Source organism: Halyomorpha halys, unplaced genomic scaffold, assembly GCF_000696795.3.
Source record: "Halyomorpha halys isolate HHAL.00 unplaced genomic scaffold, Hhal_1.1 Scaffold441.1, whole genome shotgun sequence".
Classification (NCBI taxonomy): Eukaryota; Metazoa; Arthropoda; class Insecta; order Hemiptera; family Pentatomidae; genus Halyomorpha; species Halyomorpha halys.
The window spans coordinates 279,805-294,310 of record NW_027106497.1 but is presented as its reverse complement, the minus strand read 5'-3'; the positions used below and the strand labels follow the sequence as shown (position 1 = coordinate 294,310).

Here is a 14,506-nt window from a genome sequence, read left to right as displayed (position 1 = left end):
ATGGACAGCCGGTATATTGTAAGGGCTGAGGTAGACTATGGACAGCCGGTATATTGTAAGGGCTGAGGTAGACCATGAACAGCCGGTATATTGTAAGGGCTGAGGTAGACCATGGACTGCCGGTATATTGTAAGGGCTGATGAAGACTAAGGACAGCCAGTATATTAACTGTTAAATAACTATTTTGAGTAACAAATATTTATTCAAATATTCCTTACATTAAATGTCATTTTTGGTACTAAAAATCAGTTGTGATTTAACATATTAGTTTTTATAATTGCGCAAGAATTAATTTATCATTATTCAGAAACATTAGGAAAAAATAAGCATAAATCAAACTTTAGCCAAACTGTTTCGAGTCTTTTAGGGACGAAACTTACGGAGTTTTCTTTCCCTAGCAACGATTCGGTTGTAGACGGAATTCATCTAGAAAAAATTGATACAAAATCGTGACCATATTTTTTAGTGACCCCTAGCCATAAGATCTATACCCTTGCCAAAAAAAAAAAAAAAAAAAAAAATTGAAGAAGAACCAGTACACGCCGTATTTTGATGTCCGGTACTTTTTAAATAATGCGCGATTTTACTATCTTGAAGAAGTCTATTCTTTCCGTTTTAAGCCAACATTTTTAAAGTGATAGATGAACGTCGCTCCCTGGGGGTCTTAGTGGAGTGGGGCCTTAGGAAAGGATTGCCTTTTTTGGAATGTTATCATTTCCTCTTGTGAGATTGTGAAATCTCATTCCACCCTGTGTCTCATTTTATATGGAATGGGGGACTAAGATTTTGGAGTTAATGTTCATCAAGAAACAATGCTGTGATATTGAGAAAGACGTTCTTTTTGGAACAGTTAGGACCAATAAATAGCTGGAAGAAAAATAATCATTGGCATGATATATAAAGCAAAATCACCTTAATTCCATGGTGGTGAGGAGCTTAGATTCCGCCAAGGGGACAAAAAAATTCACAATTCAGTTACATGTACAGAAAAAATAAAGAGGATGGCAATGAATGGATATCCATATCCAATGAAAAAGTAGGTTACTAACCTTGTTTTTTAATGTGATATGTAAGGCTTTCATAAGGCTCTGATTTCAAAAAAAGATGAGGAACTGAGGCCGAACCCGTCGAATAACTATGATAATTATTTTAGTATTGTTGGCATAATGTTTTCCCAGCTGGTGATGGGTATTTATAAAACTAAAGTCTTTTACAGAACTAGCAACCACAGGTGTGACATGCTAAGGGCACTACCGCAATCCTGACAACCTAGGTCACGGAACAGAAGGACTGAGATTTCAATCGTATAGGTATTATTTTCAAATTTAAAAAGGACTAAATTCGGTGAATTTGGAGGAAAACTATGGCTAAAGCTAATACCTACAACTGGGAAAAAGAAAATTTGAAAAAAAAATCATTTTAATCTTTATTGTGAGCTCCGGAACGAAAATAGAGATTCACCCAATTACCTCATAGAAACGAATGCTGAGACACCTGTCCAATATTTTTGTATGTAGATTCATCAAATAAAAAGAAAAATGGTAGAAATTGGTTACCTCCTCGCTGTGCTGAATGCCGTTATTAATGTTTTAGATTATTTCGAATAAAACTATTATATCCAGGCAATAGATACTTTGAATGTCAAAATACTTAAATTTACAAAAATTGCATTGGCTTTGGCTTTACTAATAATTCAAAAACATTATTCTGAAACAAATTATTGACCGTATAAACTATTAATATAACGCAAATTAATAGAGGCGCTATTATCATTAATACATAAACAATAAAGTGGTAAGTACTCACCTTTAGGCCCTCCACCATTATTGACAAATCAAAATCTTGTTTTTTTCTTATCTCTAGATAATAAACGATATAACAATGATGATTAAGAATCCAAAACATTACAAATAATCAGCAGTAAGTAATGTCTGTTATTATGCTGAATTCTAACAAAATATCAAATTCAAATATCCAACATATTTTGCATTTTTTTAAACCTAAAATTTGAAAGTATAACTTTATCGAGCCCCACAATCTAATATATAAAAATAAATATTTGTTTGTTCGTACTTTTTTTTTAACCTAAAAATTTGAAAGTATAAATTTATCCAGTCCCAACAATCTAATAAATAAAGATAAATATTTGTATACCGTTGTGCCATTCGATGGAGATGGGGCATTTTGCTAATTGTTCAGGATTTTCCCGGGAAGGGTATAAGTTATTCCGATACTTTCGAAAAAAAAAGTTTTCAAAATCAAGCATTTTTGGCGCGCAGCTGAGGAAGTATACCTTTTTTTCATGGTTATTAAAAGCCAATTGATTTCTCTCTTTCTAAAGGATAAGAAAAAATATTACTGATTCTATTCAATGATTTTTTATTCACTAAAAATTAAAAAAAAAACTAATGAGGATTTTAGTGTGTAAGAGCAGAGTTCCAAAAGGATTTAAAGCGAATACCTTGTAGTAGTGGTTCCGCGAAATAATTTAAGAATGGATCATTCCACGTCAACTCAACATGAACCTTACCATCTATTTCTTTAAAATCTGCACAGGTGTTGTATAAGCATTCTAATCTTTATTAGCTTTTGCTGAAAAGACGAATCACTTTATTTGTATCAAATCATAATGTAGGGTTTACACCATTTCCTGCTTCTACCAAAAGGGTTCCACCATTATCCTATTTCTACCGAAAGGATTCCCCCATTTTGCTATTTCTACTAAAAGGGTTCCGCCATTTTCCTGCTTTTGCCAAAAGGGTTCCGGCAACAGAAAAAAGGTTTGTAACCACTGCTGTACAGAGTATGGGTACCATCCTAAGAGGACTTAAGGTGCATGCTTAAAACTCGCCGATCATAAGAGGTTTGTAAATTTACTGCAGCATATCTGATTCTCCTATTAATTTATCTCCTATCCAGCTAACCTCTTTTTTCTCCTTCCTTGTCATTTTTGACATACTAGTGGAGGATGACTGGTACAGATTATTACTCTATTCTAACCATGGTGGGAGGTCATTTTCATTTCCTGGGATTTTCATCCATTATCTCTCCTTCCTACCTCCTGACCAGATGATCTACTTTGTATAACCAATTTTACATTTTTTTAAACTTTTATTCAAAAACCTCTCAAACAATTTTCATTATGTTTTTTATATCAATGAACAAATAATGATATTTTATACCAGCAAGGTCTTATCCACACTGAAATAATATGACAGCTTATAAAGTGTTATTTCTTATAATAGCTTCCACTTAAGTAACTTTTATTTTGTTCATTGAAAATAATAAATAAAACATGGTTAAATATAAACTATTGAAGAATTTGATAATTAACTAAATGATGAAAATTTTCTATGTGGAATACAAAGTCCCGGAAATAATAGTAATATAAATATGTAACAAACCATTGGAAAAACAAAGTTGTTAATAGAAAAAATTGAACATTTTAAGTAGAGTGCTCAGGGAGTAAGGTACTGTTCAGTTAGCTCCCGGAAAAAAGATCCATTCCTGCTGTCATATACAATTATTTATTCCGTAAATCCAACCTTGTGTTTTCAGGAGCTCTATAAAGTACTCATAATCAAGGGCAAACCATGGCAGTTGAGAAAGGTCTTAACTAATCATCTCTTTTCACACAACTGTTGGTTCAGAAATAGTTATGCCATACCAAGAACTAAACCCAAGGCTCAGAAAAACTAATAACCCAAAAACTGTACACAAGAGAGGTTTAAATATTAAATTAAAAATTAAATATTTAATAAAAATGTAGTGTTGAGAAACAGACTGGACCAACCCATTTGCTCTAATTTTGAGAAAAGCCCTATATGTAGAGGAACTGATAGCTGAGCAGGCTTGGGGAGGGTCCCAAAGTGCTTAGCTTAAAAGGATGTGAATTCAAATCCAACCTGGCTCAGTCAAAATTTATTCATGGCAGCTCTGAGAAGTGAATCTTAGCATTCCCTCTCTGGGAGTGTATAAGTCCTCAGTGGAGGACTTGGGCCAAAAAAAAATATATAAATAAATAAACCTATATGTAGGAGATTTTACTAATTTTCATCACATTGATTTAGACAAGTTTGGAAATTGTATGCTTACCTATATAATGTATAAGAATATATTTACATAAAGATGTATGGATACGTCCTTGGAATTGTTCTGTAATACATACATATTAATATACATCATCAGGCGGCTTCAAACAAACACACACAAAATGGAACTAATAATTACAAGCATTTCTGTTGACATAATATGAAAATTTAAAAACTTAGTACAGCTTTATCCCCTTCAAAATAAAATTTTGTTTACTTCAATTGTTTGTTCAATTGATCATTAGTTTATCTATAAAATATAAATACCTACAATTAAAAATATTGAAATAATATATTAAATTACTGAAGTTAGGGTATTTTCTCTTTTAAAAAAATTGACGAGAAGGACGAGAATATAATATATTAATCTTCTTTATTAATAATATAAACTAAATACAAAAATAACTTTCAATATTTCTATGTACATTTAATAATAAATGTTATTTAATTTAATATCACATTTAAAGGTCATTTCTTCTCCTGGAGGCAATTGAGTAAAATACTGATCCACTGTGGAGGAAGAGATATCATTGAGCTCAGCAGGATTCCATTTTGGGTTCCTATCTTTGTCAATAAGAAGTGCTCGGACACCTTAAAAGTAAGATATATCATTCAATTTTCACATATTTTTGGAATATTTCAAGCAAAATATAAGCACTTCTCAAAAACATTGCTGGCTGTTTTGGTGACCCAGGTCTGAAAAAAATTCTACTTGAGATATCAACCAATTTTTGTCTTACACTTTGCTCCAAACCCTTGGAACATGCCTTTGAGGCTCTGTGAGAATCAAATTTTTTATAGTTATTAACAGATCCTCATATAAATCCTCAGATAAAATCAATAAGAACTGGGATTTATAGAAAAAAAAAAATTGAAAATATCAAACTGGCAGAGGTTGGGGAAAAAATTAAAACCCAGATAAGGTAAACTCAACTCACAGTTCACATATAACCCTCAGTTCTCTCACTCAAACTCAGTTCACATATAACCCTCTAAATCAATTCGAAAGAGGTATAGGTGGGTGAAAAAAGACAAGTATACTTGAATAATTAAAACCATGCACACGCAAAGGTGCACACTCACACACAATCCCAAAATCATAATTCTAGGGATCATAAAACATATTTAAAAAACACCCCCATTACTCCCCTAATGATATTCAATACGAAGCAAGATTCAGTACTTTTTGGAAAAATATAACAATAAATTTATAAACAATAATTACCTTCATAAAAATCATTAGAAAATTTAGCCTCCAATGCTCTGTGACAAAGCCTGTACTCCATTTGAAGACATTCTTTTAAACTTAATGTTTTTCCTAATGTCATCTCCCTGTGCGTGACTTTCAAAGATAATGGTGACATTTTTTTCATAGTCGCTAGAACTTCCTTACTCCAATCTGAACCTTCTTTTTCTAATGCATCAAAAATACTTTCTATTGAAGATAGCCCAAAAATGGTATCAACAATTTTCTCTTTACCAGCGAGACTGAAATGCAAATTGTTTACATTTGGGCATAATTCATTAAGTGTAGACTCGATTGCCTTTACGCTACCTCCAGTTGCTATCAAGCGCTCTACAAGACCTGGGATGTTTTCGCTATTGCAATAATGGGAAGCTAGTCCCACTTTGACACAGTCTACGCCTTTAAGACGACTGCCTGTCAATGCAATGAGCATACCCATATTTCCTGGTAGTCGAGGTAGGAAGTATGATGCTCCAACATCAGGAAATAACCCAATTGCAGTCTCTGGCATTGCTAGCAGTGTCTTTTCTGTAGCCACTTGGTATCTAAATGAAAACAGTAATGATTATTTTTTTTTAAATTTCAATATAGAAAAAAAACTATAATATATATAGAGAATAATTTTTTATTTTTACTATTGAAACAAGTTTACTTCTTAAAACAGTATAATAAGTTATTTTATATGTATTAATTTTGATGAAGGGTAGCTTTCCATAGTTACTGAGTGTAACAATTGAAAAGTAAAACAACACAAAAATGCAATAATTGAGAAGAAAAAATATAAAATTTTAAATTAAAATATAGTCATGATTAAATCTGATAAAACTAAAAAAAAAAATGGTGATTTCATATAAAAAAAAAATGTAAAATTTATTAGAAGATAAAAACACATACAGAAAAGTAAGAATAAACTCCAAAATTCATCTAGCCAATAAAATAAATATGCTTAGAAACTAAATATAATGGGGCATATTCATAAATACACTGAAGTGAAATCATCAATCAATAAATATAATGAACTAGGAATACTTGGTTTAAATCATTGCCAAAAAAAATTAAAACTTCATGAAAATTATTTTAAAACCAATTGTAAATAATGTCCATGGATATTACAGATAGTAAAAGATATTTTATTATATTTAATATTACATTAATTATACATTAAAAATGTTAAGGAACATTTCTAAAATTTACCATGATAAACCTGGAAAAAAGAAGGACGAGCTTATAATTTGGCCCAACTGTACTATGAACCCTACACACACTGAGCATGAATGAGCAAATGGTCACTTTGATGAATGACAACCCCTGACGAGCTAAACCTTGCGGACCTGTCCTTGCCCATACTCATCTGAGCAAAATGGACCGAATAGTATGCTCATTCAGGGAAATTGCTCAAGTGACTTAATTTTGCTAAAATGTTTCTAATAAATCAATAAAAATGACCAATTCAAAAAATTAAACTTTTCATATTCATTACATAAATGTGTTGGTGTCATCTGTTCAAGTGGTCCCCCTAAATATTCTAATTAGAACAACCACAAATTCGCAAATTCTAATTAGAATACACCAAAAACTTATTAAAAAAATTCGCAAAATATTACTGTTTCAAAATGGGTGATTTAGCTGTACTAATCACTGATACTGAGCAACAAAACACTACTATTATAATATTCACTTAAACTTAGATAAACGTAATAATGACATGTAAAAAGATGAGGTTTAGGGAATCATAAATGCATAGAATAACTTCATATTTTTTTTACAACAAAACACCAACCTTCCATTGATACTTAGTCCTACGCCACTTCCCATAGTGTACCCATCCATGATTGCAATATAAGGATGTTTATAATTGGCTATTATGTAATCATTGGTGTAATCCAATTTGAAAAATTCTTTTGCACCCTGAGAGTTGTTAGGACCTTTTTCAACAGACTCCTTAATATCCCCTCCTGCACAAAAAGCTTTCCCTACGCCTCTAATAATAACCATTGATACCTGATCTTCCCATTTCTTCAGATGAGCATTTATTGCTTGAGTCATTTTCATGTTAATAGAATTCAATGCTTTTGGTTTATTTAAGGTTATTACTCCACATTTATTTTCGATATGAAATAAAATATCTTCAGTTGGAGAGGTGTCAGACATCTTTCTAATCATGGAAAGAATACTTGGAAATGTTTTTAAATTAGTCCTCCTCAAAAGAATCTGAAAATATTATAATAAATGTAAGGTTAACAATTGTAGGATAAGGTATTTGGTAATACCATAAGAAGTACATTTTTCGAGAGTTAGCCATACTTAGAAAAATAAACCATACTTTCAACCTAGGTGTTTTTAATGATTAGCTATTTTAAGGACCTTATTGGCTCTCACTGTATAGAGTTGGAATCTAGCAATAGTAATTAACAAAGCCATTCTTAAAAGGGAGGTTGAGGGGGTCATCACTCCCAATAATTTGAAAACAAGAAAAGTTGGATAAATTAAGAAGTTACTTCAAGCTGTGAAAATAGTGGAAAATGTTTAGCAACAGGTTATACTACTCAAAATGTGTAATAACAATTAGAAAAATACAGGAAGAGGGCAAATTTCAGGGGATATTCTCCAGACTTCTCGTAAATTGGAAAATTTACTTATTGAGAATTTGAAAACATTTTATCCTTCCCCTCCCAACATTTGTAGGAACTTCCTGGGTAATAAGTAATGTAAATGTTTAAGAGAGTATTTATTATCTATTTTTAATTGTTATGGATCAACTCTAGGCTTGGGAAACTATCAGGGGTTACATCAAGCCTCTAGGTAATAGGGCTTTTGATACTTTATGAGGTAATAAGAAAGAAATACAAATACAAGTATTTTATATTTAACCTTTATAATAGTATAATAAAGTATAAATTTTAATAATATTTTATATCCTCCAATGTACTCTGCTTTTGAAGAAATTAATTAAAATATAAAAATGATTTTCAAGACATTTTACAACTAACTAAAATCAAATCACTAAATAAATATTCACTGATAAATAATCAAAACCTCTGTTTCTAACCTTACCATTTTAGAACTGTTAGAATAACATGAAGTATCCACAAAAAAAAAATTAAGAGAAAATCGAATTATTTACTGATTAAAATACAGAACAGGAAAATTGACAGATCCCTGAACTGCTATCACTAGCTGATATGATACAAGCTTCATCGTTCATGCACGAACAGATCGCCAAGAGGAACTTATTTCTATCTTGATGAAAGGAATATGAATATCTTAAGTAGCCCACCTTTGAAAGACTACTTTTCCTTTTAAACTAGTCTAATCAAACCAACATCTATATAATTACTGTTGTAATCTAGATGTCTTTAAGAAAAAATCCACCTTATTACCTTACTCCCCACTTCTGACTTTTTCCAACATGCACGTCATTTTTCATGGTTCACAATAATGCAGCAAGGTATGAATACCAGTAGTCCCTTTATAGAAATAAACGATTTTTTATAGACCGTGACTTGTTGTTATAAACTTTGTAAGCTATCGACGTACCAAATAGATATTATAAAAAAAATATATTCTCTTAGATCAACTATAATTTCACAAATAAAGTCAAAGGATACTGGGTTCCATCTTCTTTTTTATATTTTCTGCTTTATGCCTCTATTGTACGAAGTCTTGTACTGTCTACTGGGCTTTATTCTCGTAAGTAGAGGTAATAAAGCCAAACAACACGTAAGTGTCTTGGATGGTGTCGAGGTAGTTATGTATAATTAGTTAGTTCTGACTCCACGTGAGGTGCGCTATTTAAGAAGATCTCGTCAACTATCTACTCGTGCTGACTAAGTTAGGTAGCTGGTTAGGAGTTAAATTGCCAGGATGAGTTTTAAGAGAACTAGCCGAAAATCCTCGCAGTATGGAAACTTCACACGGTAGGGATCCAGCCTGTCTTTCATGAAGGAGATCTCAAGGCCTACGGGAACTAGCTGTAGGTCCTCGCATGAAAGAAATTTCACTCCGCAGGAAGTGCCCCCATAGCCCATCGATCATGAAGGGGAAACTAAGTCTTACAGAAGTTAGCTGTAGGTCCTTAGGAAAGGAAGAAAAGGTTAAGGAGGAAGAGGAGATTCAGAGAAGATAGAGTGAAACTAAAGTCTAATATACAATTCCAAAAATAGCACTAGAACATATTGATCTACTGTGTATATTGTTACTCACTGCCTCCTAACAAGGAGAATTCCCTGTTGAGGAAATTTGCACTGAGGTTTTTTTTTTCAGATTCTTCTGAAACCAAATAAGTATATGAGTTATATCTATACTGTGATACTAACATACCACAATTTGGAACATATTACCTTATTATACCAATGGTACTAGAAGGAGGAATGAGTACTTAACTTTTTGTTGAACTGATTCCCGATTCAATTCCTTGGATAATATATCTGGAGGTCAGGGGATTCCACATAATGATAAAACAAAAATGCAATGAAAATAAACAAATAATGTGATATGACATTAAAAAAAAAAAGTAGAGAGCGGGGTTAGGAAAGGAGAGAGAAGAGGGGGTTATAGGAAGATGTTAACAGTGTTGATGGGACCCTTCCTGCCTTACTACTTCGGGGAGAGGGGATGGGTAAGAATACGGAATGGTGGATTGAAAGAAGTAGGGAGGTTATTATTTTTGAGTTTTTACATTATGAGTCTTCGTAGGATGTGTTGTTATAATGTTTCCACCTGTAGTTCGTTATGTATGTGTACCATGTTTCGTCTCTCAAGTGATGTGGCTCTACAAAAAATCGTCTGTAGTGTACTGTTCTGATAACGCTGGAGGGACTTCAAGGCTGGTGGGTAGAGTAGGTGTCAATGTTAATGGGACGTTGACCTTATTACGTGTATTCTGTGTGCAGAGAAGGAGAGCGTGACTCTAGTTTCATGCTGAGGTAAGTGAGATCTCAATTGCTTTGCTTCGTCGTGGCAGCGACTAACACCACGTGAGAACGCAGTTTACTTCGGGAACAAGGTCATGTGTATCGAAATGTTTTCTGATTAGTTTCTCATATATTTTTGAAATATGATTGAGGGGACTGATGAAACAATAATCTTCCGTAACCGCTCTTTATTATGGGTTTTATTAGTTGAACGACAAGATGTTTCCATTCCGCTGGGAAATATCTGAGGCGTCAGATATGGTTGAGAAACTCATCACCTCGGTGGATTTTCACCGATCTAGATTTGTGCTGGCCCCAGCACACTTTTGTATATCATTAATTTGAGGCGGAGAGAAAGGTTAGGAAAAGTTAGCGTCTGATTAAGCCTGCAAGGCTTGGTCCTGACGTGCTTGATTTTATTTTAGTGGCGAGCGTCAGGTGTCAGTCAAGGGTTACCGACTCGAATCCTTGATGAGTGGTGCGGCAGGGATGATCTCAATAGAGTGTATAGCTGTTCTGGGAATTTGTTGTCCTGTAGTGTTCTACATAGCAAACTATGGGACACTGAATCAAACGCTTCCATACAGTCTATTGAGATCATCGCTGTTGCCTCATTCTTCATTGTCTTCTTGCTTACTTCCGCCAGATAGTGATCCGGGTAGAAGCTGGCCTGGAAGCCAGTCTGCTCCGGTGGGATTAGCTCTACCTCTGAGCAGTAGGTTTTGAGATAATTAAGAAAAAATTTCTCAAAAACCTTGCCCAGGTGCTTATTGGTGTGTAGTCGGTAGGTTGGGTCCATTCTTCGCGAGTTTCAGAAGCGGGAAATATTTCAACTTGAGGCAGGAGTTGAAGAAGTTCGTCTAATTCCTCTCCTGGGCAGCTGTTTTAAAAGTATCGTTAGTACCCCATCGTGGCCTGGGACCTTATTCTGCCTCGAACGACGTAGAATAGCCTTGAGCTGTTTCAGGCATATAAACATATAATTGTTTCCGATGTATTCTGTCGGTAAGTCAGACGGAAGACCTGTCCTTTTGGTTAACATTTCGCCGTAGTGAACCGAAAACTTTGTGCCCTGCTCCTCCGCTGTCATAAGTTTGTCGCCATTCTGGAGTATCGTCGAGCTTTTCGTTTTGGTGTACGTCCTCAGTAGCTTCCAGAATTTTCTGTGGTCGCCGTTCCTAGCCCGCAACTTCTCATATCACAGTGCTGTCCTCCATTGGTATACGATACCAGTAGGTTCGGACCTGGTTGGTAAGGGAGTTACTACCAACTTTGCATCCTGATCTTTGGTTCTATACCACTTTTTCTTCCACTTATTGCGTAGGACTATAAGTTGAAGAATGTGATCCAGTGGGTGACGCAGAACTGGTGAAACTGGCCTGAACTTCGGTATGGCAGCATCGGCGGCCTGTTTGAAAGTCGCTGTGAAGTACTCCAGGTTGGCGTCCAGTTCACTTGCCTTGCGGAGGGCCGGTGCAGTAGTGAGTTCGTGATAGATCTGTGCTTTGTAGAACTCCCATTCGACTTCTTGAAATTTATATTTAGTCGGTTGTGGAGCCGATACTTCACCGCTGATCAGGTAAAGAAATGGTCTATGGTCCGATTGAGATTCTGTGAATATAAATAAAAAAATATAGAAAATAATAGAACCCACATGAGTGAGAAGATAAAGTCAACGACTATTCCACAGGCCTAAGTGAGTTCCTATTTTAATATTTTAGTACCTCTTTGTCAAATGTTATCAAGATAAATTCAGCTTAATTAAGGCGAATTCATAAAATATGATAGTAAAAATAGTAATCATTATTATTTATTTCTATCATAATAAATTAACTGTTAGAATTATGTATTTGATGATCAAATCGAATTTTAGTTCAGGTGGCTACGTACACCAGAAGGCACTGGGACCAGGGCAGTTCAGCCATTTCTTTTGGGCACGTTTGACTCTTCGAAATGGTGAGCACATGAAGTTATCTGTGATTATCTATTTCATCATTGATGGCATTTTGTAAAACGTATCATTTTATTTTTTAGGGTATTGACATCAATCACAAACATGATCGCAAAGTCCGCCGAACTAAACCAAAATCGGAGGATGTTTACTTGGCTCTACTTGTTAAGGTTAGTTGTTAAGTATCACATTTACGAGAATATAAACAGCCTTCCCCTATTTAGAATTAAGTTCGTGTATTATTAAATTTTTCTCTAATTTTTGTTTTGTATAATACACTAGTTAACAGGAAACCGCATTAAAAAAATATGGATTATTTTCTTCTCACTCTATAAGTATAGTAGTTTTATTAGGGTTTCAATTTTAACTTCTGTTATGGTAGCATTTAATGTACTACTAATTGGTCTTATTAATTTGGTATGGGGTGTAGAGGTATAGTACTCTGATAACTGCAATTTATTGAAACTAGAGTTTGGTTCTCTGGTGCTGTATTTTAGGTAGGGATATAGAAATTGTTTTAATGTTAACAAGACTTGTTTATAGTATGTAACTTTTAATTTTGTATTGTATACAGTTTTTGTCTATTGTCTTTTGTTTTAGCCCTTTTATTATTTATCTAGTATATAAGAACTATTCTTATAATTAACTAATATTATATAAGAACTATTCTTATAAACAGTTCTTTAACTGGACCTAAATAGTTCATTTTCCGATTTATAACCATTTTTTGAATGATTGTATATTAATTCAAGAAACATTTTATTTAATTTGGAGCTGAAACCATCTTTGTGTTTTTGTTACTTAACATCTATTCTATTCCTTGAATTGTTATACTTTTTAATTCAAGATTTGTACTGTTGGGTGTTTAAGTTAAAACATTTTGAATTATAGTTAGTTTTATAATTGTTGTACTTTAGCTTTACAGATTCCTGGCACGTAGAACTCATGCGAAGTTCAACAGCATTATTTTGAAGAGACTTTTTATGTCAAGGATTCACAGGCCACCTTTGTCTATGCGCCGCATGGTGAGGTTTATGAAGAAGCCTGGTAGGGAAGGGAAAATTGCTGTAATTGTCGGAACAGTAACTGATGATACCAGGCTGCTTGATGTTCCTAAGTTACAGGTAATTAATGGTTCAGCTTTTTGCATCTTTCCTAGTAGAAGTTTATAACATTTATTTTTGAAAGTCAATGCCAATCTTGCGATTGTTTTCTCATACTATAAACTAGTTGGATACTAGAAATTGAATGCAGAAAATATCAAAACATTTTCAATTTTCTTATCTATTTTCAACATAGTTCAGTACTGTCCAATGTACTCATTTTAGTGCTTACATATTAGACCTGTTAAAATATATTTCTGGTATAGGTTATAACCTACCCTCTTGTTAATCTTAAATATTGTATATTGGTCCACATTTGCTGGATCAAAAGAAATAAACAAAAACCAGTGGATCCTTATCATTGGAGGTCCAGGCTTAATTTGCCTTATTAAGTTTTTTTGTGTCTGGTTATCCACAGTTACAGTAACATAGTTGAACAGGCTTCATTCATAAATATTCTTATTTCTTACTACTTCCCTCCATTTTTTGTCCATATTTACTTGGCTTTTTCATGATTAAATTATTTTTAAGAAAGGTAAGTTCTTGTTAATGTAAATCCTTCTTAAGACTTCTACCCATCTCCTTTTTTGCAATATCTCAACAATTCTTTGCAAAAACTTTTAATTTCTGGAAATTCATTACTCGATTTACTATTGTATTACATTGAAGCCCTAATGTGGATTAGCCCTAAATGATTGACAGACCTAGTTATTATTTGAATACATTGACATTCAGGAGTAAATTTCTTTTTTTTGTATAATGGTGTTGGTTTTATTTTTTTGTAAACCCCTAACTAGCTGTTCCCGCAGCAGGAGTTGTTATGTAGGGGGTGATATGTATGCTATTACTGCCAAAAAACTAAACTTTATTTACTGGAAGATTATTGATTGACCGTGTGTAAAGATGAAAGGAATATGGTCCGAGTGCGGTCAAAAAAACTCAAATAATAGAATTATACTATATTATTGAGCCAACGTTTCGCCCCATGTTGCAGGGCTTCGTCAGAGCTAAAAAAGATACAAACACATAGTTACATAAGGAAAACAAAAACATAAGTGTAAAATAACAGGGGTAAAAAAGTAAGATATAATAAGAAAAATTAAAGGTAGTAAATAGTAAATGTAAAGGGTAATAGTAACAGATAGATAAGAAAAGAAATATTAAAGAAAATACAAATAAAGAGATGTAAAAAGAAAAAAGAA

At 33.4% G+C, this 14,506-nt stretch overlaps 2 protein-coding genes and 1 long non-coding RNA gene across 3 annotated transcripts in view; 1 reads left to right on the top strand and 2 right to left on the bottom strand.

Annotated features, from left to right (window-relative positions):
* LOC136795156 (uncharacterized) overlaps positions 1-2,244 on the bottom strand; it is a 9,805-nt gene extending 7,561 nt beyond the window's left edge. The window contains exon 1 of the long non-coding RNA XR_010842721.1: positions 2,155-2,244. This is a non-coding gene — a long non-coding RNA (uncharacterized lncRNA). The remainder of the gene's footprint in view (positions 1-2,154) is intronic.
* Positions 2,245-4,445: 2,201 nt separating this feature from the next.
* Positions 4,446-8,547, bottom strand: LOC106682784 (3-hydroxyisobutyryl-CoA hydrolase, mitochondrial). Its single transcript, XM_014423834.3, has 4 exons — positions 8,392-8,547; positions 7,118-7,548; positions 5,317-5,882; positions 4,446-4,682 (listed from the first exon to the last, which is right to left on the bottom strand). The coding sequence occupies exons 1-4, from the start codon at positions 8,392-8,394 to the stop codon at positions 4,519-4,521; spliced, it is 1,164 nt and encodes a 387-aa protein (XP_014279320.1). The 5' UTR covers positions 8,395-8,547; the 3' UTR covers positions 4,446-4,518.
* A 3,529-nt stretch (positions 8,548-12,076) lies between these two features.
* The window catches only part of RpL18 (ribosomal protein L18), a 5,344-nt gene continuing 2,914 nt past the window's right edge, over positions 12,077-14,506 (top strand). Inside the window, exons 1-3 of the mRNA XM_014423835.3 lie at positions 12,077-12,206; positions 12,285-12,371; positions 13,119-13,325. Of these exons, the coding sequence (XP_014279321.1) occupies positions 12,204-12,206; positions 12,285-12,371; positions 13,119-13,325 (297 nt within the window). The 5' untranslated portion in view covers positions 12,077-12,203. The remainder of the gene's footprint in view (positions 12,207-12,284; positions 12,372-13,118; positions 13,326-14,506) is intronic.